Source organism: Arachis stenosperma, chromosome 5, assembly GCF_014773155.1.
Source record: "Arachis stenosperma cultivar V10309 chromosome 5, arast.V10309.gnm1.PFL2, whole genome shotgun sequence".
In the NCBI taxonomy this organism is placed as follows: domain Eukaryota; kingdom Viridiplantae; phylum Streptophyta; class Magnoliopsida; order Fabales; family Fabaceae; genus Arachis; species Arachis stenosperma.
Window position 1 is genome coordinate 64,091,269 of NC_080381.1, and position 25,814 is coordinate 64,117,082.

The window sequence follows — 25,814 nt, forward strand, 5'->3', positions numbered from 1 at the left end:
GCAACAGAATTGCAAATTCCATGGACTTCCAATGGAAGATCCTCATCAGTTCTTAGCTGAATTCTTGCAAATCTGTGACACAGTCAAGACTAATGGGGTAGACCTTGAGGTCTATAGACTGATGCTATTCCCTTTTGCTGTAAGAGACAGAGCTAGAATATGGTTGGACTCTCAACCTAAAGAAAGCCTGGACTCTTGGGAAAAGCTAGTCAATGCCTTCTTGGCAAAGTTCCTTCCACCACAAAGATGGAGTAAGCTTAGAGTGGAAGTCCAAACCTTCAGACAGAAGGATGGAGAATCCCTCTATGAAGCTTGGGAAAGATACAAACAATTGATCAGAAAATGTCCTTCTGACATGCTTTCTGAATGGAGCATCATAGGTATTTTCTATGATGGTCTCTCTGAACTATCTAAGATGTCCTTGGATAGCTCTGCTGGAGGATCTCTTCATCTGAAGAAGACGCCTACAGAGGCTCAAGAGCTAATTGAAATGGTTGCAAATGACCAATTCATGTACACTTCTGAAAGGAATCCTGTGAACAATGGGACTAGTCAGAAGAAAGGAGTTCTTGAGATTGACACTCTGAACGCCATTTTGGCTCAGAATAAAATATTGACTCAACAAGTCAATTTGATTTCTCAAAGTCTGTCTGGAATGCAAAATGCACCAAACAGTACTAAGGATGCTTCATTTGAGGAAGAAGCTTATGATCCTGAGAACCCTTCAATGGAAGAGGTGAATTACCTAGGAGAACCCTATGGAAACACCTATAACTCTTCATGGAGAAATCACCCAAATCTCTCATAGAAGAAACAAGAGAGACCTCAACAAGGTTTCAATAATAATGGTGGAAGAAACAGGTTTAACAATAGCAAACCCTTTCCATCATCTTCTCAGCAACAGACAGAGAATTCTAAGCAGAATACCTCTGACTTAGCAACAATGGTCTCTGATCTAATCAAAACCACTCAAAGTTTCATGAATGAAACAAGGTCCTCCATCAGAAATTTGGAAGGACAAGTGGGTCAGCTGAGCAAGAAAGTTACTGAACTCCCTCCTAGCACTCTCCCAAGCAATACAGAAGAAAATCCAAAAGGAGAGTGCAAAGCCATAACCATGGCCGAATATGGAGAGGAAAGAGAGGAGGTGGACGCCACTGAGGAAGACCTCAATGGGCGTGCACCAATATCCTCTGAGTTCCCCAATGAGGAACCATGGGAATCTGAGGCTCAAAATGAGACCATAGAGATTCCATTGGACTTACTTCTGCCTTTCATGAGCTCTGATGAGTATTCTTCCTCTGAAGAGGATGAGTATGTCACTGAAGAGCAAGTTGCTAAATACCTTGGAGCAATCATGAAGCTAAATGACAAGTTATTCGGAAATGAGACTTGGGAAGATGAACCTCCCTTGCTCACCAAAGAACTGGATGACTTGTCTAGGCAAAAATTACCTCAAAAGAGACAAGATCCTGGGAAGTTTTCCATACCTTGTACCATAGGCACCATGACCTTCAAGAAGGCCCTGTGTGACTTAGGGTCAAGTGTGAACCTCATGCCTCTCTCTGTAATGGAGAAGCTAGGGATCTTTGAGGTACAAGCTGCAAAAATCTCACTAGAAATGGCAGACAACTCAAGAAAACAAGCTTATGGACTTGTAGAGAATGTTTTGGTTAAGATTGAGGACCATTACATCCCTACTGATTTCATAGTCCTAGAGACTGGGAAATGCATGGATGAAACCATCATCCTTGGCAGACCTTTCCTAGCCACAGCAAAAGCTGTGATTGATGTTGATAGAGGTGAAATGATCATTCAAGTGAATGAAGAATCCTTTGTGTTTAAGGCTCAAGGATATCCCTCTGTCACCATGGAGAGGAAGCATGAAGAGCTTCTCTCAAATCAGAGACAAACAGAGCCCCCACAGTCAAACTCTAAGTTTGGTGTTGGGAGGCCACAACCAAACTCTAAGTTTGGTGTTGAACCCCCACATTCAAACTCTAAGTTTGGTGTTGAGAGGTTCCAACATTGCTCTGAGTATCTGTGAGGCTCATTGAGAGCCCTCTGTCAAGCTACTGACATTAAAGAAGCGCTTGTTGGGAGGCAACCCAATGTTATATTTTATATATTTTCCTTTGTTATTTTTTGTTATTTTGTAGGTTGATGATCATGAGAAGTCACAAAATTAATTGAAAAAGCAAAAACAGAATGAAAAACAGGAAGAAAAACAGCACACCCTGGAGGAAGAACTCACTGGCGTTTAAACGCCAGTGAGGGTAGCAGTTGGGCGTTTAACGCCCAGTCTGGCACCATTCTGGGTGTTTAACGCCAGAAAGGGGCACCAGACTGGCGTTAAACGCCAGAAAAGGGCTAGAACCTGGCGTTAAACGCCAGGAATGGGCACCAGCCCGGCGTTTAACGCCAGAAATGGCTCAAAACGTGAATTTTGATGCCATTTGGTGCAGGGATGACTTTTCCTTGACACCACAGGATCTGTGGACCCCACAGGACCCCACCACCACTCTCTCTCTTCTTCCCCCATTCACCAATCACCTCAACACCTCTTCCCCAAAAACCCTTCACCTATCAAATCCCATCTTTCTCTTCACCACTCACATCCATCCTTCATAAAACCCCACCAACCTCACCCTTCAAATTCAAACCACTTTCCCTCCCAAACCCACCCATAATGGCCGAACCTCATCTCCCCTCTCTCCTATATAAACCCTTCTTCACCCATTCACCAATCACCACAACACTTCTCCCCCTCTTTGGCCGAATACACCACCATCTCCCTCTTCCTCATTTCTTCTTCTTCTACTCTCTTCTTTCTTCTTTTGCTCGAGGACGAGCAACCATTTTAAGTTTGGTGTGGTAAAAGCGTTGCTTTTTCGTTTTTCCATAACCATTATGGCATCCAAGGCCGGAGAAACCTCTAGAAAGAGGAAAGGGAAGGCAAAAGCTTCCACATCCGAGTCATGGGAGATGGATAGATTCATCTCAAGGGTGCATCAAGACCACTTCTATGAAGTTGTGGCCTTGAAGAAAGTGATCCCCGAGGTCCCCTTTTCACTCAAAAAGGGGTGAATATCCGGAGATCCGACATGAGATTCAAAGAAGAGGTTGGGAAGTACTTACCAACCCCATTCAACAAGTCGGAATCTTGATGGTTCAAGAGTTCTATGCCAATGCATGGATCACCAAGAACCATGATCAAAGTGTGAACCCGGATCCAAAGAATTATCTTATTATGGTTCGGGGGAAATACTTGGATTTTAGTCCGGAAAGTGTGAGGGTGGCGTTCAACTTGCCTATGATGCAAGGAGATGAATATCCTTACACAAGAAGGGTCAACTTTGATCAAAGGTTGAGTCTTCACAGTCATATGTGAAGAGGGCGCACAATGGAAGAGAGATTCAAGGGGCAAGCCGGTTCAATTGAGAAGGCATGACCTCAAGCCCGTGGCTAGAGGATGGTTGGAGTTTATCCAACGCTCAATCATTCCCACTAGCAACCGGTCCGAAGTTACTCTAGACCGGGCCATCATGATCCATAGCATCATGATTGGAGAAGAAGTGGAAGTTCATGAGGTTATAGCCCAAGAACTCTACAAGGTGGCGGATAAGTCTTCTACCTTAGCAAGGTTAGCCTTTCCTCACCTCATTTGTCACCTCTGTTATTCAGTTGGAGTTGACATAGAGGGAGACATCACCATTGATGAGGATAAGCCCATTACCAAGAAAAAGATGGAGCACACAAGAAACCCCTCTCATCATGAGATCCCTGAGATGCCTCAAGGGATGCACTTTCCTCCACAAGACTATTGGGAGCAACTAAACACCTCCCTAGGAGAGTTGAGTTCCAACATGGGACAACTAAGGGTGGAGCATCAAGAACACTCCATTCTCCTCCATGAAATTAGAGAAGATCAAAGAATCATGAGAGAGGAGCAACAAAGACAAGGAAGAGACATTGAGGAGCTCAAGCACTCCATAGGACCTTCAAGAGGAAGGAAGAGCCGCCATCACTAAGGTGGACCCGTTCCTTGATTTCCTTGTTCTTTATTCTTCTGTTTTTCGAATTTTAGTGCTTATGTTTATCCATGTTTGTGTCTTATGATCATTAGTGTCTTAGTGTCTATGCCTTAAAGTTATGAATGTCCTATGAATCCATCACCTTTCTTAAATAAATCGTTCTTAATTGAAAAAGGAAAGAATTGCATGAATTTTGAATTTTATAATAAGTTTAATTATTTTGATGTGGTGGCAACACTTTTGTTCTCTGAATGTATGCTTGAACAGTGCATATGTCTTTTGAATTTGTGGTTCATGAATGTTGGCTCTTGAAAGAATGATGAAAAAGGAGACATGTTACTGAGGATCTAAAAAATCAAAAAAATGATTCTTGAAGCAAGAAAAAGCAGTGAATACAAAAAAAAAAAAGAGAAGCAAACGAAAAAAAAAAGGAGAAAAACCGAAAAAAAAAAGGAAGAAAAAGAAAAGAATAAGAGTTGTGATCCAAGGCAAATAAGAGTGTGCTTAAGAACCCTGGACACCTCTAATTGGGGACTTTAGCAAAGCTGAGTCACAATCTAAAAAGGTTCACCCAATTATGTGTCTGTGGCATGTATGTATCCGGTGGTAATACTGGAAGACAGAGTGCTTTGGGCCACGGCCAAGACTCAATAAGTAGCTGTGTTCAAGAATCATCATACTTAACTAGGAGAATCAATAACACTATCTGGATTCTGAGTTCCTAAAGAAGCCAATCATTCTGAATTCCAAAGGATAGAGTGAGATGCCAAAACTATTCAGAGGCAAAAAGCTAAAAGCCCCGCTCATCTAATTAATACTGATCTTCATAGATGTTTTTGGAGTTCATTGCATATTCTCTTCTTTTTATCTTATTTGATCTTCAGTTGCTTGGGGACAAGCAACAATTTAAGTTTGGTGTTGTGATGAGCGGATAATTTGTATGCTTTTTGGCATTGTTTTGAGTATGTTTTTAGTATGATCTAGTTAGTTTTTAGTATATTTTTATTAGTTTTTAGTTAAAATTCACTTTTCTGGACTTTACTATGAGTTTTTGTGTTTTTCTGTGATTTCAGGTATTTTCTGGCTGAAATTGAGGGACCTGAGCAAAAATCTGATTCAGAGACTCAAAAGGACTGCAGATGCTGTTGGATCCTGACCTCCCTGCACTCGAAGTGGATTTTCTGGAGCTACAGAAGCCCAATTGGCGCGCTCTCAACGGCGTTGGAAAGTATACATCCTGGGCTTTCCAGCAATATATGATAGTCCATACTTTGCCCAAGATTTGATGGCCCAAACCGGCGTTCAAAGTCACCTACAGAAATTCCAGCGTTAAACGCCGGAACTGGCACCTAATTGGGAGTTAAACGCCCAAACTGGCACTAAAGCTGGCGTTTAACTCCAAGGAGAGTCTCTACACGAAAATGCTTCATTGCTCAGCCCAAGCACACACCAAGTGGGCCCGGAAGTGGATTTTTATGTCATTTACTCATCTTTGTACACCTTAGGCTACTAGTTTTCTATAAGTAGGACCTTTTACTATTGTATTTTAATCTTTTGATCATGTTTTGATGATTGAACCCTCTTTGGGAGGCTGGCCATTCGGCCATGCCTAGACTTTGTTCTTATGTATTTTCAACGGTGGAGTTTCTACACACCATAGATTAAGGTGTGGAGCTCTGCTGTACCTCGAGTATTAATGCAATTACTATTGTTCTTCTATTCAATTCCACTTGTTCTTTGTCCAAGATATCACTTGTTCTTCAACTTGATGAATGTGATGATCCGTGACACTCATCATCATTCAAACCTATGAACAAGGTGACTGACAACCATTCTTGTTCTACAAGCATGCGAGGCTTAGTGAATATCTCTTGGATTACTGATACACGATGCATGGTTGATCGCCTGACAACCGAGTGCTCGCCTGACAACGAGCCAGCCATTCCGTGAGATCAGAGTCTTCGTGGTATAGGCAAGAACTGATGGCGGCATTCAAGAGAATCCGGAAGGTCTAACCTTGTCTGTGGTATTCTGAGTAGGATTCAATGATTGAATGACTGTGACGTGCTTCAAACTCCTAGCAGGCTAGGGCGTTAGTGACAGACGCAAAAGAATCAATGGATTCTATTCCGGCCTGAACGAGAACCGACAGATGATTAGCCTATGCTGTGACAGAGCATCAGGGACGTATTTTCACTGAGAGGATGGGAGGTAGCTGCTGACAACAGTGAAACCCTACACGAGCTTGCCATGGAAAGGAGTAAGAAGGATTGGATGAAGGCAGTAGGAAAGCAGAGAGACGGAAGGGAAGGCATCTTCATGCGCTTGTTTGAAGCTCTTACACCAATGATATACATAAGTATCCCTATCTTTATCTTTATGCTTTATTCGTTTATCACTATACCCATTTGAGTCTGCCTGACTGAGATTTACAAGATGACTATAGCTTGCTTCATACCACCAATCTCCGTGGGATCGACCCTTACTCGCGTAAGGTTTATTACTTGGACGACCCAGTGCACTTGCTGGTTAGTTGTGCGAAGTTGTGTTTATGCCATGGTATTGAGCACCAAGTCTTTGGAGCCATTACTAGGGATTGTTTATGTTTAGAAAAGTATTGATCACAATTTCGTGCACCAGTGGGCATGAAATTAGAGTACAAACAAGAGGCATCTTTTAAGCCCCAAAAACACCCACTGGGTAGCAAGTGTGACGTTAGCCACACTAACTTCAGCATTAACGCCACACTTGTAGCGTTAGTGTGGCTAACGGTAGAACCAACTTTAGCACCTGGACCTCAACTTGATTCACTTTTCTTTCAAGGACCACCCAACCTCAAGGAAGCAAGCCCACAAGTGTCAACCAATCAAGGCCACAAGAAGCATCTAGAATAGAAATTTTCATTTAATTGTAATTTGCTTTTAATTTCATTTTGTAATTTAGGAGAGCCTATATAAAGGCCTTAGTTTGTACATTCAAGGAAGGCTGGGAAATTGGGGTTTGAAGTGGGGTCTTCGGACTCCCTCCCCTCACATACTTTTCCTTCTCTTTCTTTTCTTTGTACTTTTCATTTATGAATTTGGAAGTTTCAATGTTAGTTTTAATCTTCATCTTTACTTTTCTGCACTTTCTTCTTTTCTATTTTGGTAGAGCAATGATCAACTAACTCTTTTCATTGGGTTAGAGAGCTCTATTGTGATTCAATGGATCAATTGTAGTTCTTATTCTTCTTCTTCATTCTTTTCTCTTGATTTTACTAGAGAGCTTTCGATCTTCATCCAATTGGGTAATTGTCTTGGAAGAGAAATTGCTCATACTTGGATTTCCTCGGAACCTTGGAAGAGGAATGAGGAAATCATGCTAGAAATGCTCTTTCACATTGGATTAGGTTGGGGGTTGGATGGATATTGTGACATTTAATCCTACCAATACTTTGATCTATGAATGTGTGTGGTATAATCAGTGACCAAACTTCATCTCTTTCCATGAGCAATTAAATCAAGGAATTGGGAAATTGTTCAAGCTTAGAGAGATTGGATTGCCAAGGAATTGGGATCCAATCACTTAAGATTGCCAAGGAGATCAATGAATGCATTGATTGAGGAAGAGATGAGAATGAACTTGATCCAGAGGATTGCAATATCTCTTGATCCCAATATTCATTTTATTTTTAGTTCTTACATTTACTTTTCTTGCCATTTTACTTTTCTGCACTTTATTGCTTTCTTTACTTTTATGCCATTTACATTTCCTTGTTACTTATCACTCCAATATGATTCGTCTAACTAGAATAATCAATTAACCATTGATTGCTTAATCCGTTAAGCTCTGTGGGATTCGACCTCACTCTTTTGTGAGTTATTACTTGACCACAATTCGGTATACTTGCCGAAAGGAGATTTATTGAGAGACAAATTCCCATGCATCAATCGACCCTTACTCACGTAAGGTTATTACTTGGATGACCCAGTGCACTTGCTGGTTAGTTGTGTGAAGTTGTGAAGTTATGTTTGGACCATGGCATCATGCACCAAGTTTTTGGCGCCATTACCAGGGAGAGAACAAACATGAATGCCATTATCAGAAATCACAATTTTGCCTATCACATACGCATCGAGCACGCACGCGTGTCACTTGCAACTTGGAAAATCCACGCGTACGCGTTAAGCACGCGCACGCGTGGATATGATAATCGGCGTAAATGGGTGTTTGACCCGAGAGTTGTGCTGCCCTTGCGATGGAACTGTGCTAGAGGAACAAAATCACCCCAAGCGTACGCGTCCCTGATGCTGTGCGTCATTTTGCTTCAGACTACCCATGCGTACGCGTGGGCGACGCTTACTCGTCGAATGGCCAACTCAATTTTCACGCGTACGCGTTGCGCCCTATTTTTAACTTCTTACTTCTTTCTTTTATCCTTTCTCCATCTTTCTCCCTCCTCTCTTACTTTCTTCTTCTTCATTCCTTTAACTTCTAATCTTTATTCTCTTTCATTCTATTTTACTTAATTGCATACTTTCTTTCATTGTATTTTAATCTTCTGTATGTCTTATTTTCTTTTCTAAGTTTGTTATTTTACCATTGGTGTTAAATGTTCTTATTCAACTGTTGTATCTTTTTTGGTATTATTTTGGTGCACAGTGACTTGTTTTACATTGTTGGGTGACATTATTTATCTGTCAATGCCAATCTTTTATGATACCTATGTTCCTTTTGCATTGAAATGAATTTATATTGTCTTTCCTTACCCACTCTCTTCCCCATTGTTGCAAATTTTGCACCACTGGTATGCCATGTGCTTCTATTGTTTTCTCACTTGCATGTTGTAGCTACCATGTAATTGAGACCACCATTATTTGGCATTAACCCACCCATACTTTATTTATTTTCTTCTCTTTATTCCTGTGTTATTTTTCTTCCTTTTCCTCTTCTTTCAAGATGGCCACTGAGGAAGGGAAACGAAAAATCTTTACATGGGGCAACAAACAAGTTCCATCTGTATAATCTTTAGATAAAAGCATCAGTATAGCAACCCATCCACTTGCACATCTTAGCATACACCGAGGACGGTAAAATTTTTAAGTGTGGGGAGGTCGATACCGATCTCCGTGGGTTAGTACTTTCTGACTCAATACCATTGTTTAAATTTCCTTTGATTAGTTATTGCATTTGCATGTTTGATTGCATGTTTGTTTGTTTTTGTGCACATTCTACCACTACTTGGTTGAAGTAATTGTTTTCTTTTTCAATAAACTTTTAGAGTATTTCACTAATTTGAATTAAAATTTTTGTTAAACTTGTTTGAAGAAATTTAATTTAGAACATGGTTTTAGAGTTCGAACACACAAAACCAGTGAGATTTTGAGCCTATTTGATTAGTTGTATTTTATTAACCAATATTTTATTTTTGGTGTGTGTTGTTCTCTCTATAATTGTAATCTATGTCTTGCTCAATTCTATATTTTCATTGTTTGATGTATGCATGCACTTATATGATTGAGGCCTTTGTTTCACTGAGCTTACATACCCATATGGCCTTACCCTTTCATTATCCTTTGTAAACCAATTTGAGCCTATTTTACCCCATTTGTTCTTTACTTTAGCTCATCACTAACTCTAAGCAGAAAATAATAATGTCTTTAGTTTGAATCCTTGGTTAGCTTAGACTAGTGACAGTGCTCACGAATTAAGTGTGGGGAAATTGGATTTACCAATATTTGGTTTGAGAATTGGGTGTTGTGTATTTGATGCCAGGGCATTTTGGCCAGTTACACTGACCTTTTCTTCACTGTTTTTAAGGTAGTTTCATGCATTTTCTTAGGAAATAAGCTAGTTTTGGGTAGAATTTCACTTACTTCTTGATTCAAGTATACATTGTGCACTTTACATGATTTCATGAGGATTTTTGCATAAATTATATGATAAATTGGATGATGCATGATCCCATGATTAAGAGCAAGACTTTTATGCACTCTGTTTGTTTGATTTCAGGCAAAAAGAAGCAGAGAAGAGCCACGTTAGTGGCTACGTTAGTTACACTAACGTGGGCACTAACGTGGAAGGAAGGAAAGTTGGAACGTTAGTGGCATTAACTTTGAAGAAAGGAAATGGAGCCAACGTTAGTGACACTTAACATTATCACTAACGTTGGACCAAGCTCATAAGTGGCCACGTTAGAGTCCACGTTAACTTAGTTAACGTGGCCTCTAACGTTAAATGGGGGAAGGAAGCCAACGTTAGTGACATTCAACATTGTCACTAACGTTGGCCTAAGTGCAAAATGCAACGTTAACTCCCATGTTAACGTGATTAACGTGGGAGCTAACGTAAGAGGCAAGGGTGGTCGACAACGTTAGTGACACCCAACATTGGCACTAACGTTGAAAGCAACCACACAACCCCCAAGGAAGCCACATTAACTTCCACGTTAACTTAGTTAACGTGGAAGCTAACGTGGATGAAAGAAGGTGATGGCCAACGTTAGTGACACTCAACATTGTCACTAACATTGGAAGGAGCCACACAAGCCACAATGAGCCACGTTAACTCCCACGTTAACTCAGTTAACGTGGGCAAAAGTCCCACCTGGCAGCCTGACCATGCCTTCTTCAAACATGCATAACTTGAGCCAAAAAGCTCCAAATGAGGTGATTTCAGTGGCATTGGAAAGTAGGATTCCAGAGCTTTCTAAGCATATATGGCACTACATGGTTGACACTAAAGTTGAGGGAGAAAACCTGCCCCGAAAGTGCAATGATGAACATGGTATCAACCTGTATTAAGGCCAACTGACCTCTTCACCTTTCAAGAAGTATAACTCGAGTTGTAGAGCTCCAAATGATGCGCTTCTAAAGGCATTGGAAAGAAGACATCCAGGGCTTTCCAAAAATATATAATAGTATGGGGTGGACACTAAGTTTGAGCTTCAAAAAGGGGAAATTGCTAGCGTTATTGAGACTCAACATTTTCATTAACGTTGGCGACCATGCCAGCGACCATGTCCACTTCAAAGGAGCATAACTTGAGCTACAGAGGTCCAATTGAGGTGATTTCAGTTGCATTAGAAAGCTGACATTCAGAGCTTTCCAACGATATATAATACTCTATAGTGGGCATGAAATTGGAGCACAAACAAGAGGCATCTTTTAAGCCCCAAAAAACACCAACTGGGCAGCAAGTGCAACGTTAGCCACAATAACTTCAGCACTAACGCCACACTTGTAGCGTTAGTGTGGCTAACGGTAGCACTAACATTGGCACCTGGACCTCAACTTTACTCACTTCTCTCTCAAGTCCACTTCAAAGACCAAGCAAGCAAGCCCACAATTGTCAACCAATCAAGACCACAAGAAGCATCTAGAATAGGAATATCATTTAATTGTAATTTGCTTTGTAATTTAGGAGAGCCTATATAAAGGCCTTAGTTTTTACTTTGAAGGGGGGACTGGACTGGACATTCTGGAATGGGGGATTGACGAGGGGTCTTCAGACTTCCCCCCTTCACACACTATCTTTGTTTTCATTTTCTAGAGCTATGAACAACTAAAACCCTTTCATTGGGTTAGGGAGCTCTGTTGTAATTTGATGGATCAATACTAATTTTCTTATTCTTCTTCTATCTTTCCTTTTGATTTTACTTGAAAGCTTTCGATCTTCATCCAATTGGATAGTCATCTTGGAAAAGAAGCTATTCAAACATGGATCTCTTCGGATCCTTGAAAGAGGAATGAAGAGATTAGCTAGAAATGCTTTCTCATGCTGGACCAAATTGAGTGTGGATGGGTATGTGGCTATAACCCTCTAAGCATTTGATTTGGGAAGTGCATGTGGTATAATCAGTGACCACAGTTCATCTCTTCTCATGAGCAATTGACCAAGGAATTGGCTATTAATTAAGATTTGAGAGATTGAATTGCAAGAAATTGTGATTTAATCACTTAAGATTGCCAAGGAGATCAATGAGTGCATTGATTGAGGAAGAGATGAAAATGAAATTGATCCGGAGAATGCAACATCTCCTAAGCCCAATGAACTCCCCATTTCTGATCTTACCCATTCTCTTTATTTTCTGCAATTTACTTTTATGAGCAATTCCCCCATTCCCATTTACAATTCTGCTATTTACTTTCAGCCATTTACTTTCTCGCCATTTTAATTTCTGCAATTATCAACTCTATTCATGGATTCGCTCAACTAGATCATTCATCTAATTAAAGTTGCTTGATCAATCAATCCCTATGGGATTCGACCTCACTCTGTTGTGAGTTTTTACTTGACGACAAATTCGGTACACTTGCCGAATGGGAATTTGTTGAGAGACAAGTTTTACCCCGATCAGTATTCTTGAGAAAATATGAATAAGAATGTTAAGAACATGTTTATGCATTCAATACCTTAATTATATGCATTGAAAAAGAAAAGAAAAAAATTTATTAAGAAAATAAAAATAGAAAAAAAAAGAGAAAAAGAAAAGAAAAAGAGCAAGAAAATAAAAAAGGGGACAAAATGCCCCAAAGTAAATGGTGATAGCAATGCATATGTACTGTACTCAAAATTGGAATGTATGAATATGTAGTAAACACAGTTAATGGGTAGTTATTGATTTTATATTATGATTATATGGATTGTCCTAAGTTAGATGAGAAGTTTAGGTTAATTAAGGATTCAGATTTCAGTCCACTTGACCAAATACAATCCTACCTTGACCTTGACCCCATTACATCCCTCAAAAGACCTCTTGATTTGTGTATTGGTGCATTAAATTTCTGTTGATTGGTAGAAGAAGAGCAAGTCTTAAAAAGCAAGGTTAGTAGAGAATTGAGAGAATCGAACCTCAAACACTTGAGTGATTAGTGTGTATACACTTCTAGTGAGGGTTCGAAGCTCGATTCCTTGTTCCCGGCTTTCATGAGCTATTTTCTTTTGCAAGTTTACTTGTACCTTATTTTATGATTTGAATTATCTAGTTCATATTTGTTCTTGAAAGGTTTATTTACTTTTCACCAAGTAGGTAAAAGCATTTTGCATGTAGTTGCATTCATATAGATAGGTTGCATTTCATACTTTCTACCATTCCTCTTCACTCTTATAGTTTCTCTTGAGCTTAGCATGAGGACATGCTAATATTAAGTGTGGGGAGATTTGATGCACCACTATTTCGTGGTACATCTTGTGCTTAATTGAGTGGATTTTATCCACTATTCTCACACTTATTCATGTGAATTGCATGTTTTACACTTTCTTTCCTGATTTTCTGCTATGATTGAAAACATGTTTCTTTGGCCTTAATTTCGCTAATCTTAATCCTCTCTTATTACCATTCGATGTCTTGATATGTGTGTTAAGTGTTTTCAGGTTTTATAGGGCAGAAATGGCTTAGAGGATGGAAAGGAAGCATGCAAAAGTGGAAGGAATACTAGAAGCTGAAGGAACTGCAAAGCTATCACCCCTGATCTCTTCGAACTCAATCGATCATAACTTGAGCTACAGAGGTCCAAATGAGGTGGTTCCAGTTGCGTTAAAAAGTTAAAATCCGGGCTTTGAAATGGTATATAATTCGCCATAGTTTCTTTGCAGTTAGATGATGCGCATGCGTGAATCACGCGTATGCGTGACTTGGTGAAAGTTCAATCCACGCGTACCCATGAACGACGCGTATGCGTGACATGCGTACGTGTTGGACGTATCAGAAATCACTAGGGGCAATTTCTGGGACAGATTAGAGGCTATAGAGTGGGGGAATCCAGGGATTCATCGAACATAACTTTCATTCACATAATTTTAGGTTTTAGATGTAGTTTTCTAGAGAGAGAGGAGAGACCTCCTCTCTCTAGGTTTTAGGATTTAGGATTTCTATTAGTTTTAGGTTTATTTCTTCCCAATTCCAGGTTCAATGTTCCTTTAATTGAGTTTCTCTTCTACTTTTATTTATTCTACTACTTTAATTTATGAATTCTCATGTTATATTTGATTTCTTTTGTTAATGCAATTTGAGGTATTTCATATTTATTGATTGCTTCCACATTTGTTGTTATTGAATCTCTTGGCTTTGGTTGAGTAATTGGTGACACTTGAGTTATCAAACTCCTTTGTTGATGGATAATTGTTATGTTTACTAGTTGATTTGAATTCCACTAACTCTAGTTTCTCCATAGGAGTTGACTAGGACCTGGGAAATCAAATTTATTTATCCTCTTGACGTACCTTCATAGTTAGAGGTTGACCAAGTGGGAGCAATGAACAATTCTCATCACAATTGATAAGGATAACTAGGATAGGACATCCAGTTCTCATACCTTGCCAAGAGTTTTTCCAGTTGTTAGTTTACTTCTTTTGCCATTTACTTTCCTTGTTCCTTATTTCAAAAATCCCAAAAACACACTTTTCCATAACCAATTATAAGCACACTTCCCTACAATTCCTTGAGAGACGACCCGAGGTTTAAATACTTCGGTTATCAATTTTATTAGGGGTTTGTTACTCGTGACAAACAAGTTTTTGTACGAAAGGATTCTTTGTTGGTTTAGAAGCTATACTTGCAACGAGAACTTATTTGTGAATTCTAGACCACGCAAGAATCATTTTGACGAACGAATTCTTGTGTGGTCTAGAATTTCACGAATAAATTCTCGTTGGAAGTATAGCTTCTAAACCTAACAAGAATCCTTTCGTACAAAAACTTGGTTCACAAGTAACAAACCCCTAGTGAAATTGATAACCGAAGTATTTAAACATCGGGTCGTCTGTCAAGGAATTGCAAGGAAGTGTTCTTGTTATTGGTTATGTAAAGGTATATTTTGGAGTTTTTAAGATAAGAAGCAAGAATAGTAAATGGCAAAAAAAATAAACTAATAACTAGAAAAACCCTTTGGTAAGGTATGAGAACTGAATGTCCTATCCTAGTTATCCTTATCAATTGTGATGAGAATTGTTCATTGCTTGATAAACCCCAATTTTGTGGTTTATCTTGTGCTTAATTTGGGGGTTTTTGTCAATATTTCTCGTACTTATTCACAAGAAATGCATGGTTTTGTGTTCACTTCCTAATATTGCTCCATGATGGAAAAATGCTTATATTGCCTTAGAATTGCTATATTTTTATCCTCTTTATTGCCATTCGATGCCGTGATGTATTTGTTGAGTGATTTCAGAATTAATAGGGTAAGAATGGCCTAGAAGAGAGAAAGAAAGCATGCACAAGAGGAAGGAACATGAAGATTTGGATTTTGGGAACATCAGCACCGACGCGCACGCGCACTTCATGCGCACGCGTGGATGAGGATAGCTGGAAGCGGCGCACAAGGATGGACGCATCCGTGCAGGCCAGAGAATTCCAACCGACGCGCACACGCACTTGGTGCGCACGCGTGGATCACAAAAGCAATCGGCGCGCACGCACGCATAACGCGCATGCGCGGGAAGCTGCACGTGACCTCATTAAAGGAAATCATGCCTGGAGATTTCTGAGGCTCATTAGGCCCAATTTTAAGCTGTTTCTGCATGGAAAAAGACCCAAGGATGCTAGGGGGGATCAATCATTTTTACACTAAGACATATTTTCTAGTTTTTGGTTCTTTGTTCTTCTAGAGAGAGAAACCCTTGTTCTTCTCTAGATCTAGCTTTAATTTGATCTTTCCTTGTTAAATTTTGAATTGGATCTTGTTAATTACTAGTTTTGATTGTTTAATTTGAATCTCTTAGTATAATTTTGCTTACTTGTGTTAGTTTTATGGATTCTTGTCAATTGTTACTTTATACCCATTGCATGAATGTTGTAAATCTTGGTTTGTTGATCTAACATTGATGATTTCTATGATTAATTGTGTTAGTGGGTATTTGTTAATTTCAATCCAATTGCAATTTGAACATGTCTTTTGTTAATGCTTACCATGTGTTTAATGAATTGTTTACCTTGATTATGGAGTAGTTCTTTTTACTCTTGGCTTAGGCCAAGAGAATTGGGTAAACTTGAGTCATTGGGTCTAATAGATTTGATGATTTGAGAACCCTTAGTGGTCAATTTGATAGCCATTGACACTAGCCTACTACTAGGTTAATTATTAGTGAGGTTAGACCTTATGGGTGGATGTTGACCAAACCATTTAACATACTTCAAGTATAGAAGTAGACTTAATGAGTTTGGTTCCTCATAATTGTCAAGATATGGTTATTAGACAAGGATAGTGACCCCAATTCCCATGTCTAGCCAAGAGTTGCTTTTATCATTCTTATTTGAAGACCCAAAAATCTTGATTGCTTTGCCTTAGTTATAGTTATTGTTTAGTTGAGAGTAGAATTAGATTGAATGTTGTCTTCTTAGTTTGGAATTGCTCACATCTTGCTTAGTTATTTGAATTAGTTCCTTGCACTTTAAGATTACTTAGTTGCTAAGATTCCTAGTTTAATTCCTTGCCTATGACTTATAACCCCGGATTTCTAACCAATGTTGAAGCATATTTGCCCATTCCTTGTGAGACGACCCGAGGTTTGAATACTTCGGTTATTTTATTGGGGTTGAACTTGTGACAACCAATTCCTTTCTAAATTTGATCCTCGAGGATTGTTGTTGGTAGAGCTATACTTGCAACGTAACTTTATTGAGAAATTCTCTTCCGACATAGACCACGAGCGCTCATCAAATTTTTGGCACCGTTGCCGGGGAATGGTTGCAACATATGCCTTGATATTGGTTATGTGAATATGTGAATATTGTAGATAGTTTGTTTGCTTTCAACACTTAGCTATAGTTTAACTTCTTTTATTTTTGTGCTATGACTCTCAAGTTTGATGACTTGGTCTCAACCAAATTCTAGCTTAGCCGATTTTGATCCCGAGATTGAAAGAACTTTGTTACACACTCGGCAAGCTAGACGGTGGTTGGATTATACGGCTAGTGCTTCTGTAACGACCCAATTTCTTGTACGTCATGATCATACTAGAAACTGAGCGCTACCAACTTGTCTTCCTTATCTATTATCTATTATTTGGATAAAAACGTACTTTTTTTCCAAACTTTATAGTGTTGCCAGCAGACTCATCTACCATTCTTTTCCGACAGTCTCTTGCCCGATGTCTTTCCTTATTACAATAGTAACATAAACCTGTTCTAACCCGGCAAAGCCTACTACCATGGTTCTTTCCACAAGTTGGGCATATTACACCATTCTGAGCTTGGTGAGGTTGACTCTCATGTCCTTGTCGAATGTCACGGTTATTGTCACTACCATTATTGCAAGTTAGAAGGCTGACAGCTCGGTGGTTTCCATTCCAATGCTGGAATTGACCAATGGCTTTAAAGTTGCGACCTTGAGGGGCTAAATTCTGAACAAAGTCTCTTTGTAAATCCTCCCTACGACTTGCTCGAGCTATCGCCAACTTCTTTGAACATTCTTCCACTAGTTTACTTTTATTCACTAGTTCAGCAAAATTTCGTATTTCTAGCGGAACAACAGAATTCATTAGTTCTTCTCGGAGTCCTCCTTCAAACTTTAAACACTTCCATTCCTCAAAGTCTGCTGGGTTCCCTTGACAAATCTTGGAGAAACGACACAAGTCATCGAATTTACGGGCATACTCAGCAATAGTCATATCCCCTTGTTTCAGCTGCATAAGCTCCATCTCCTTGGCATCACGTGCTGCTCTCGGGAAATACTTCTTATAAAATTCATCCCTAAAGGTATCCCAAGGAATGTCATTTTCATTCTGTTGCAGTAGTCGCTGTATCCCCTGCCACCAATGCTCCGCTTCTCCTTCCAGCATATAAGTAGCGAACTCCACGTGTTGGCCTTCCAGAACATGTTGCGCTCCCAGTGATCGTTCGATACCTCGAAACCAGTTGTCAGCATCGGTCGCAACGAGTGTACCTTTAAACTTAGGCGGGTTAACCTTTAGAAAGGTCGCAAGGGTCATAGGTCTTTCAGGATGCCCTAAGTTGTTCTCATCATTCCTACTATCTTCCCCATGCTCATTCTCATTCCTGTTTCTCACTCCAAGACGGTCAACAGCCCTAGCCGCTGCAACTGCAGCCTCACGCACTGCCTCAGCTACAGCGTTCATGGTAGTCATAAACGTTTCCTGTTCTCTCTCTCGGTTATCACTAGTGGTTCCTTCTCGCGCACTTCGTCTCTGTGGTCTCATTGTAGTCCTGTTCACACCAAACAATCGTTATTAAGGTGATCAGTCTCAATACCTCAAGTTAAGTGTGAACATTCCCAAAATAAAAACACAGAAACGATCATGCAACACATATCATTGAGATATCCTATAAGCATGAGACACACAACAGAGTATGCAATGAAGCATAGTCAGTCCACTCCCCAGGCTCTACTGGGAACGAACCGCTCTGATACCAAATTGTAACGACCCAATTTCTTGTACGTCATGATCATACTAAAAACTGAGCGCTACCAACTTGTCTTCCTAATTATTATCTATTATTTATCATATGAGCCTGATTCGTTGTTAAAAACGTAGTTAATTTGCGAGGTACTTTTTTTTTTGAAAACATTTGGATTAATAAACAGAATCATTCATAAGCAATTCACAAATAATAATAGATAAAACAGTTATAAACAACCACATATAAATACATCTCAAGCAGTTGATAACATTCCGTGATCCAGCTTTATTAGAACATAGACCGTTAGTTAAAACACCCCTAGATATAGTTAAATAATAACTATATACATATATATACATACAACATCCTAGGCCCTGACCTGTTCAAGAAGTCCCTAAGCTGGCGCCCAGGCTAGCCTAGACTCTATACTCACCTAGTCCCTCTAACCTACTAAAGCGAGGGAAAATACGTTCTAGGTCTTCTAAACTCAAGTCAGGTGGAACGTCATCAAAAGGTGGAAGGTCGTATACTACTCCTCTGCACGATCATATGACATCAGAGAGCATCTCTCAAGTACTTCATCGAGTGGCCACAAAACAGCAACATCGTACGAAGGAGTTAGGCTAAAGTTTGTAGATAAGCGGGGTGCAGACGTTGGCTGGCCTCACCGTATATACATATGAACAGAGAACGGAATTCACCCTAGACTCAGAAGACTACCTAGAGCAGAATCCTCTTTATGAACAGTCATCAGCGAACTACGGAAGGGTACTCATGCTTCCATCTGGAGGGGGAAGGGAGAGAGAAGGGGTAAGAACTGGGGAGTTCTTAGTAGGGTCGGGGTTATTAGTTAAGTTCATTAATTCTATGTTGTTTGGCAAATGAATAACAGAATATAGATGAGCAGTAAATAGAAGACAGATAAATTAAAAAATAGAGACAACAGAAAGCAGGACACAAACAAAAGAATACAAGAAAATACAACAGAAATACAAAGAATAGAATACAAACAAACAAAGCATACATTTACTCAACAATCATGACAGAGGAAATGCACAACTAAGTATGATGCATGTCTGTCCTATGCAGGCCATGAGCTCACGTGTCGGTTTACACCCTGCATCCCGACATTACCTAGGAACAAGTCCCAGATATGGCTTCCCTTTGTGTCCTTAGTGTATATGTGTCGGTGGTAAGAATACCACTCCTTCGTGACTACCGGCAGTCGGCGCAAAGCCCGACCTCATAATATACACACAAGGGGAAACAGTGATCCTCAGTTCGTGGGCGTCCCCGAGATCAATTCACAACATTAAAACAGAGATCTTCAGTTCGTGGGTTATTCCCCGAGATCAATACACAATAACATAGTGATCTTCAGTTCGTGGGTTATACCCGAGATCAACATACAACGATTCATGGGTTATTCCCGTAATCAATGATTATCAGTCCGTGGGTTTTTCCCGCTTATAAAACAAATAACAATTTATGGGTTTCCCCGAGATCAATGATCATTCAGTTCGTGGGTACTTCCCGAATTCAACCAATTATCAGTTCATGGGTGTCCCCCGTAGTTAAACAAACAGTTTGTGGGGTATTCCCGCCTTTTATCGTTTTTCGTTATCCTTTCTCAACCTCAACAAATCCACAAATCAATCTTCATTTCCTCTTTCCCTTTGAATCCTTAACACATATTCCTAAACCTTTCTTAACTTTCTCTTATCTCTTTACTCTGCTCTAATTACTCTGTTTTCTGTATCTTTATTTTTCTCTGATTACTACTTCCTTTATATATATATTACTCTTCTTCTCTTTATCTCTTCCTCAACTCTGATTATTCTGTTATCTGTGTTTCCCTACTCTGCTCTGATTTTCTCTGCTTAACATATATAGTTGAAGCTTATGTAAATTTCGGTATGAATAGTTAGCCTGTCCCAAGTATAGGTTCAAGTTATGAAACAGTTTAACTTTTCATATAATACCTAACCCTAGTCGCAACTCAAGTACTATCTAAGTTGCCCTAATTCGTTCACTAATCTCTGTCTGTTTTCTGTCATTAAAACTTACAGACTTTTCTTTGACTTTTATCTTTTCTTCAACCTTTATCTTTTCTTTATCTTTTCCTCACTAACATGTTATTACCATTCCCTAAGTGTTTTATGAAGGTAATTATAAGATTCTGTACTTAAAGTTGTCTTTCTAAAGCTTTTACAGAAAACTGCCTTTCCTGCATTATTTTATTATTTTTTTAAATATTATTTTTAATTAAATATTATTATTTAATATTTTATTATTATTTATTATTTTATTAATATATTTTCGAAAATTACCTTATCTTTACCTTTAACCTTCAAAATTCACTTATTACCTCCCGTAACTTTTAATATTTCTACTTTTACCACCCTAACTTTCAGAAATTACCAGACAACCCCTAAAACACCAAAAATTTAACTTCCTTGCCCTTTTTAAGATCTAAGGCCTGTTCTTCATTGTTCTTCATCACACTCAAAGTGTTCTTCATGTTCTTCAAAAATTCTTCATATTCTTTCTCTGTTTTTACCCGTTTTTCAGTCTTTTCAGCAACCGATTTTTACTACAATTCATAATAAATTAGCGGCAACTAAAACCCCATCTTTTCTTCATGATTTCAACACAAATTGAACCTCAATTTAAGCTTAGGGTTTCGTTTTTCCCAGCTGCCCAAGAACATGAACTTTAAAGCTTAAATTTCATCAAATTTCATCAGAATTTCACCAAATTTTCACCAAGAATCAATCATATATGCAACCAATTTTTAGCACAACCAAATAATACAACATTAACACATCTCAAACACAAATAATCAAGATTAATTTCGTGACACCCTACTTTGATTTGCTGCCTCAAATCGGTTACTCTTTCAGGTGGTCCTTAAGCACTTTTTCTTCCTAAATCACATCAAGAACAACTTTAAATCCAAAAATCCTCAACTAACCAAATCTCACCAGCATGTTAGGAAGTGATTTCTAACCTTAGACTTTCTGGAAAGTCACGTTTCTTGGCCCTCAAGTCAAGTTAAGCATGATTCCTAAGGAAGAATCAAGAAAACACATGTTTGCATGGTTTTCCTTGAAAACCGAATTGAAAGGGGAAAGGAACAGCCATATCACCTTATTTCCAGCCTTGATAAGTCACATGGTTATGTAGAGAAGAAGAGAGGATCATTTTGGTGAAATCGGAGTTTTGATTTGAGTTTAGTCAGAAGAAATCAAGCTTTGAAGATTTATGAACCAAGAACTTTCTCTCCTTTTTCTCTTGGTGATTTTCGGCCACAATGAGCAAATGAGGCAGCCTTGGGGGTTTTGGGGGTGTAGGGTGAGTTGATTGGTTGGCTTGGAGGTGGATTAAAATAATATTAAATATCTCAGGTGTATAACAACTAAAACTAGGTGTATCGGAACACTCGTAAAAATATCTCTAAAAATTATTTTCTGAGCTACTAGCATAAATGAAACTAGTAACATATTTATGAGAATAAACATGTATGATGAGGCCTTAGCATTGCTAAAGTCATCAGAGAGTGCTGGTGCTAAGCTGCACCCAGTAAACTGTGAACCCGGTTAAACCGATTTTCTGTTTTAACTAAAACTGACCAGGTAACCTTATAATATCATTCAAGAAGCTTCTAATACTCATATAATGATGATATTACCCTTATCTCTCTTTTCTCATGAATCGAGTCCGGTTCGTCAAACTGAGACTATTTACGGAAAACCGGATCAAAACTCCTACCGATACGGTTCAAAACTATGTTCTTCGTGACTGCGTTATCGAGCTTGACTCAGAAAGGTTCTAGCTTAAAGATGACATAATGACAATGAGGATTGAGATACTTGATGATATATCAAAGGTTCCTTTTACCGATCATCCGGAGTTCTCCGTATCTTTAGAAAAGATCTCACGTACTCGAAAATTAGGGTTGTTACATTCTACCTTCCTAAAAGAAAATTTTGCCCTCAAAATTTGAGGCGTAGGTAAAAAGTTGCAATGATATCTGACTTAAGCAAATTCTTAGCATAGAACTTACCTCGAGCGATAGATCCAAACTTATAGTGTTGCCAGCAGACTCATCTACCATTCTTTTCCGGTGGTTTCCATTCCAATGCTGGAATTGACCAATGGCTTTAAAGTTGCGACCTTGAGGGGCTAAATTCTGAACAAAGTCTCTTTGTAAATCCTCCCTACGACTTGCTCGAGCTATCGCCAACTTCTTTGAACATTCTTCCACTAGTTTACTTTTATTCACTAGTTCAGCAAAATTTCATATTTCTAGCGGAACAACAGAATTCATTAGTTCTTCTCGGAGTCCTCCTTCAAACTTTAAACACTTCCATTCCTCAAAGTCTGCTGGGTTCCCTTGACAAATCTTGGAGAAACGACACAAGTCATCGAATTTACGGGCATACTCAGCAATAGTCATATCCCCTTGTTTCAGCTGCATAAGCTCCATCTCCTTGGCATCACGTGCTGCTCTCGGGAAATACTTCTTATAAATTCATCCCTAAAGGTATCCCAAGGAATGTCATTTTCATTCTGTTGCAGTAGTCGCTGTATCCCCTGCCACCAATGCTCCGCTTCTCCTTCCAGCATATAAGTAGCGAACTCCACGTGTTGGCCTTCCGGAACATGTTGCGCTCGCAGTGATCGTTCGATACCTCGAAACCATTGTCAGCATCGGTCGCAACGAGTGTACCTTTAAACTTAGGCGGGTTAACCTTTAGAAGGTCGCAAGGGTCATAGGTCTTTCAGGATGCCCTAAGTTGTTCTCATCATTCCTACTATCTTCCCCATGCTCATTCTCATTCCTGTTTCTCACTCCAAGACGGTCAACAGCCCTAGCCGCTGCAACTGCAGCCTCACGCACTGCCTCAGCTACAGCGTTCATGGTAGTCATAAACGTTTCCTGTTCTCTCTCTCGATTATCACTAGGGGTTCCTTCTCGCGCACTCCGTCTCTGTGGTCTCATTGTAGTCCTGTCACACCAAACAATCGTTATTAAGGTGATCAGTCTCAATATCAGTCTCAATACCTCAAGTTAAGTGTGAACATTCCCAAATAAAAACACAGAAACGATCATGCAACATATCATTGAGATATCCTATAAGCATGAGACACCAACAGAGTATGCAATGAAGCATAGTCAGTCCACTCCCCAGGCTCTACTGGGAAGAACCGCTCTGATACCAATTGTAACGACCATTTCTTGTACGTCATGATCATACTAAAACTGAGCGCTACCAACTTGTCTTCCTAATTATTATCTATTATTTATCATATGAGCCTGATTCGTTGTTAAAAACGTAGTAATTTGTGAGGTACTTTTTTTTTTTGAAAACATTTGGATTAATAACAGAATCATTCATAAGCAATTCACAATAATAATAGATAAAACAGTTATAAACACCACATAAATACATCTCAAGCAGTTGATAACATTCCGTGATCCAGCTTTATTAGAACATAGACCGTTAGTTAAAACACCCCTAGATATAGTTAAATAATAATATACATATATATACATACCATCCTAGGCCCTGACCTGTTCAAGAAGTCCCTAAGCTGGCGCCCAGGCTAGCCTAGACTCTATACTCACCTAGTCCCTCTAACCTACTAAGCGAGGGAAAATACGTTCTAGGTCTTCTAAACTCAAGTCAGGTGGAACGTCATCAAAAGGTGGAAGGTCGTATACTACTCCTCTGCACGATCATATGACATCAGAGAGCATCTCTCAAGTACTTCATCGAGTGGCCACAAACAGCAACATCGTACGAAGGAGTTAGGCTAAAGTTTGTAGATAAGCGGGTGCAGACTTGGCTGGCCTCACCGTATATACATATGAACAGAGAACGGAATTCACCCTAGACTCAGAAGACTACCTAGAGCAGAATCCTCTTTGAACAGTCATCAGCGAACTACGGAAGGGTACTCATGCTTCCATCTGAGGGGAAGGGAGAGAGAAGGGTAAGAACTGGGAGTTCTTAGTAGGGTCGGGGTTATTAGTTAAGTTCATTAATTCTATGTTGTTTGGCAATGAATAGAATATAGATGAGCAGTAATAGAAGACAGATAAATTAAAAAATAGAGACAACAGAAAGCAGGACACAAACAAAAGAATACAAGAAAATACAACAGAAATACAAAGAATAGAATACAAACAAACAAAGCATACATTTACTCAACAATCATGACAGAGGAAATGCACAACTAAGTATGATGCATGTCTGTCCTATGCAGGCCATGAGCTCACGTGTCGGTTTACACCCTGCATCCCGACATTACCTAGGAACAAGTCCCAGATATGGCTTCCCTTTGTGTCCTTAGTGTATATGTGTCGGTGGTAAGAATACCACTCCTTCGTGACTACCGGCAGTCGGCGCAAAGCCCGACCTCATAATATACACACAAGGGGAAACAGTGATCCTCAGTTCGTGGGCGTCCCCGAGATCAATTCACAACATTAAAACAGAGATCTTCAGTTCGTGGGTTATTCCCCGAGATCATACACAATAACATAGTGATCTCAGTTCGTGGGTTATACCCGAGATCACATACAACGATTCATGGGTTATTCCCGTAATCAATGATTATCAGTCCGTGGGTTTTTCCCGCTTATAAAACAAATAACAATTTATGGGTTTCCCCGAGATCAATGATCATTCAGTTCGTGGGTACTTCCCGAATTCAACCAATTATCAGTTCATGGGTGTCCCCCGTAGTTAAACAACTAACAGTTTGTGGGGTATTCCCGCCTTTTATCGTTTTTCGTTATCCTTTCTCAACCTCAACAAATCCACAAATCAATCTTCATTTCCTCTTTCCCTTTGAATCCTTAACACATATTCCTAAACCTTTCTTAACTTTCTCTTTATCTCTTTACTCTGCTCTAATTACTCTGTTTTCTGTATCTCTTTATTTTTCTCTGATTACTACTTCCTTTATATATATATTACTCTTCTTCTCTTTATCTCTTTCCTCAACTCTGATTATTCTGTTATCTGTGTTTCCCTACACTGCTCTGATTTTCTCTGCTTAACATATATAGTTGAAGCTTATGTAAATTTCGGTATGAATAGTTAGCCTGTCCCAAGTATAGGTTCATTAAGTCTATACTGAAACAGTTTAACTTTTCATATAATACCTAACCCTAGTCGCAACTCAAGTACTATCTAAGTTGCCCTAATTCGTTCACTAATCTCTGTCTGTTTTCTGTCATTAAAACTTTACAGACTTTTTCTTTGACTTTTATCTTTTCTTCAACCTTTATCTTTTCTTTATCTTTTCCTCACTAACATGTTATTACCATTCCCTAAGTGTTTTATGAAGGTAATTATAAGATTCTGTACTTAAAGTTGTCTTTCTAAAGCTTTTACAGAAAACTGCCTTTCCTGCATTATTTTATTATT

At 39.2% G+C, this 25,814-nt stretch overlaps 1 protein-coding gene and 1 non-coding gene across 2 annotated transcripts; both read right to left on the bottom strand.

The window, feature by feature from the left end:
* Positions 1-253: 253 nt before the first annotated feature.
* On the bottom strand, positions 254-361 carry LOC130984838 (small nucleolar RNA R71). The gene has a single exon (XR_009088745.1). It is a non-coding gene; the product is annotated as a small nucleolar RNA R71 (small nucleolar RNA).
* A 16,645-nt stretch (positions 362-17,006) lies between these two features.
* LOC130980845 (uncharacterized) lies at positions 17,007-18,098 on the bottom strand. The gene has a single exon (XM_057904487.1). The coding sequence runs from the start codon at positions 18,096-18,098 to the stop codon at positions 17,007-17,009; it is 1,092 nt and encodes a 363-aa protein (XP_057760470.1).
* Positions 18,099-25,814: the final 7,716 nt, after the last annotated feature.

Coding starts and splice junctions, on each gene's coding strand:
- LOC130980845 (XM_057904487.1), bottom strand. CDS start 18,098: ATGACTACCATGAACGCTGTAGCTGAGGCAGTGCGTGAGGCTGCAGTT.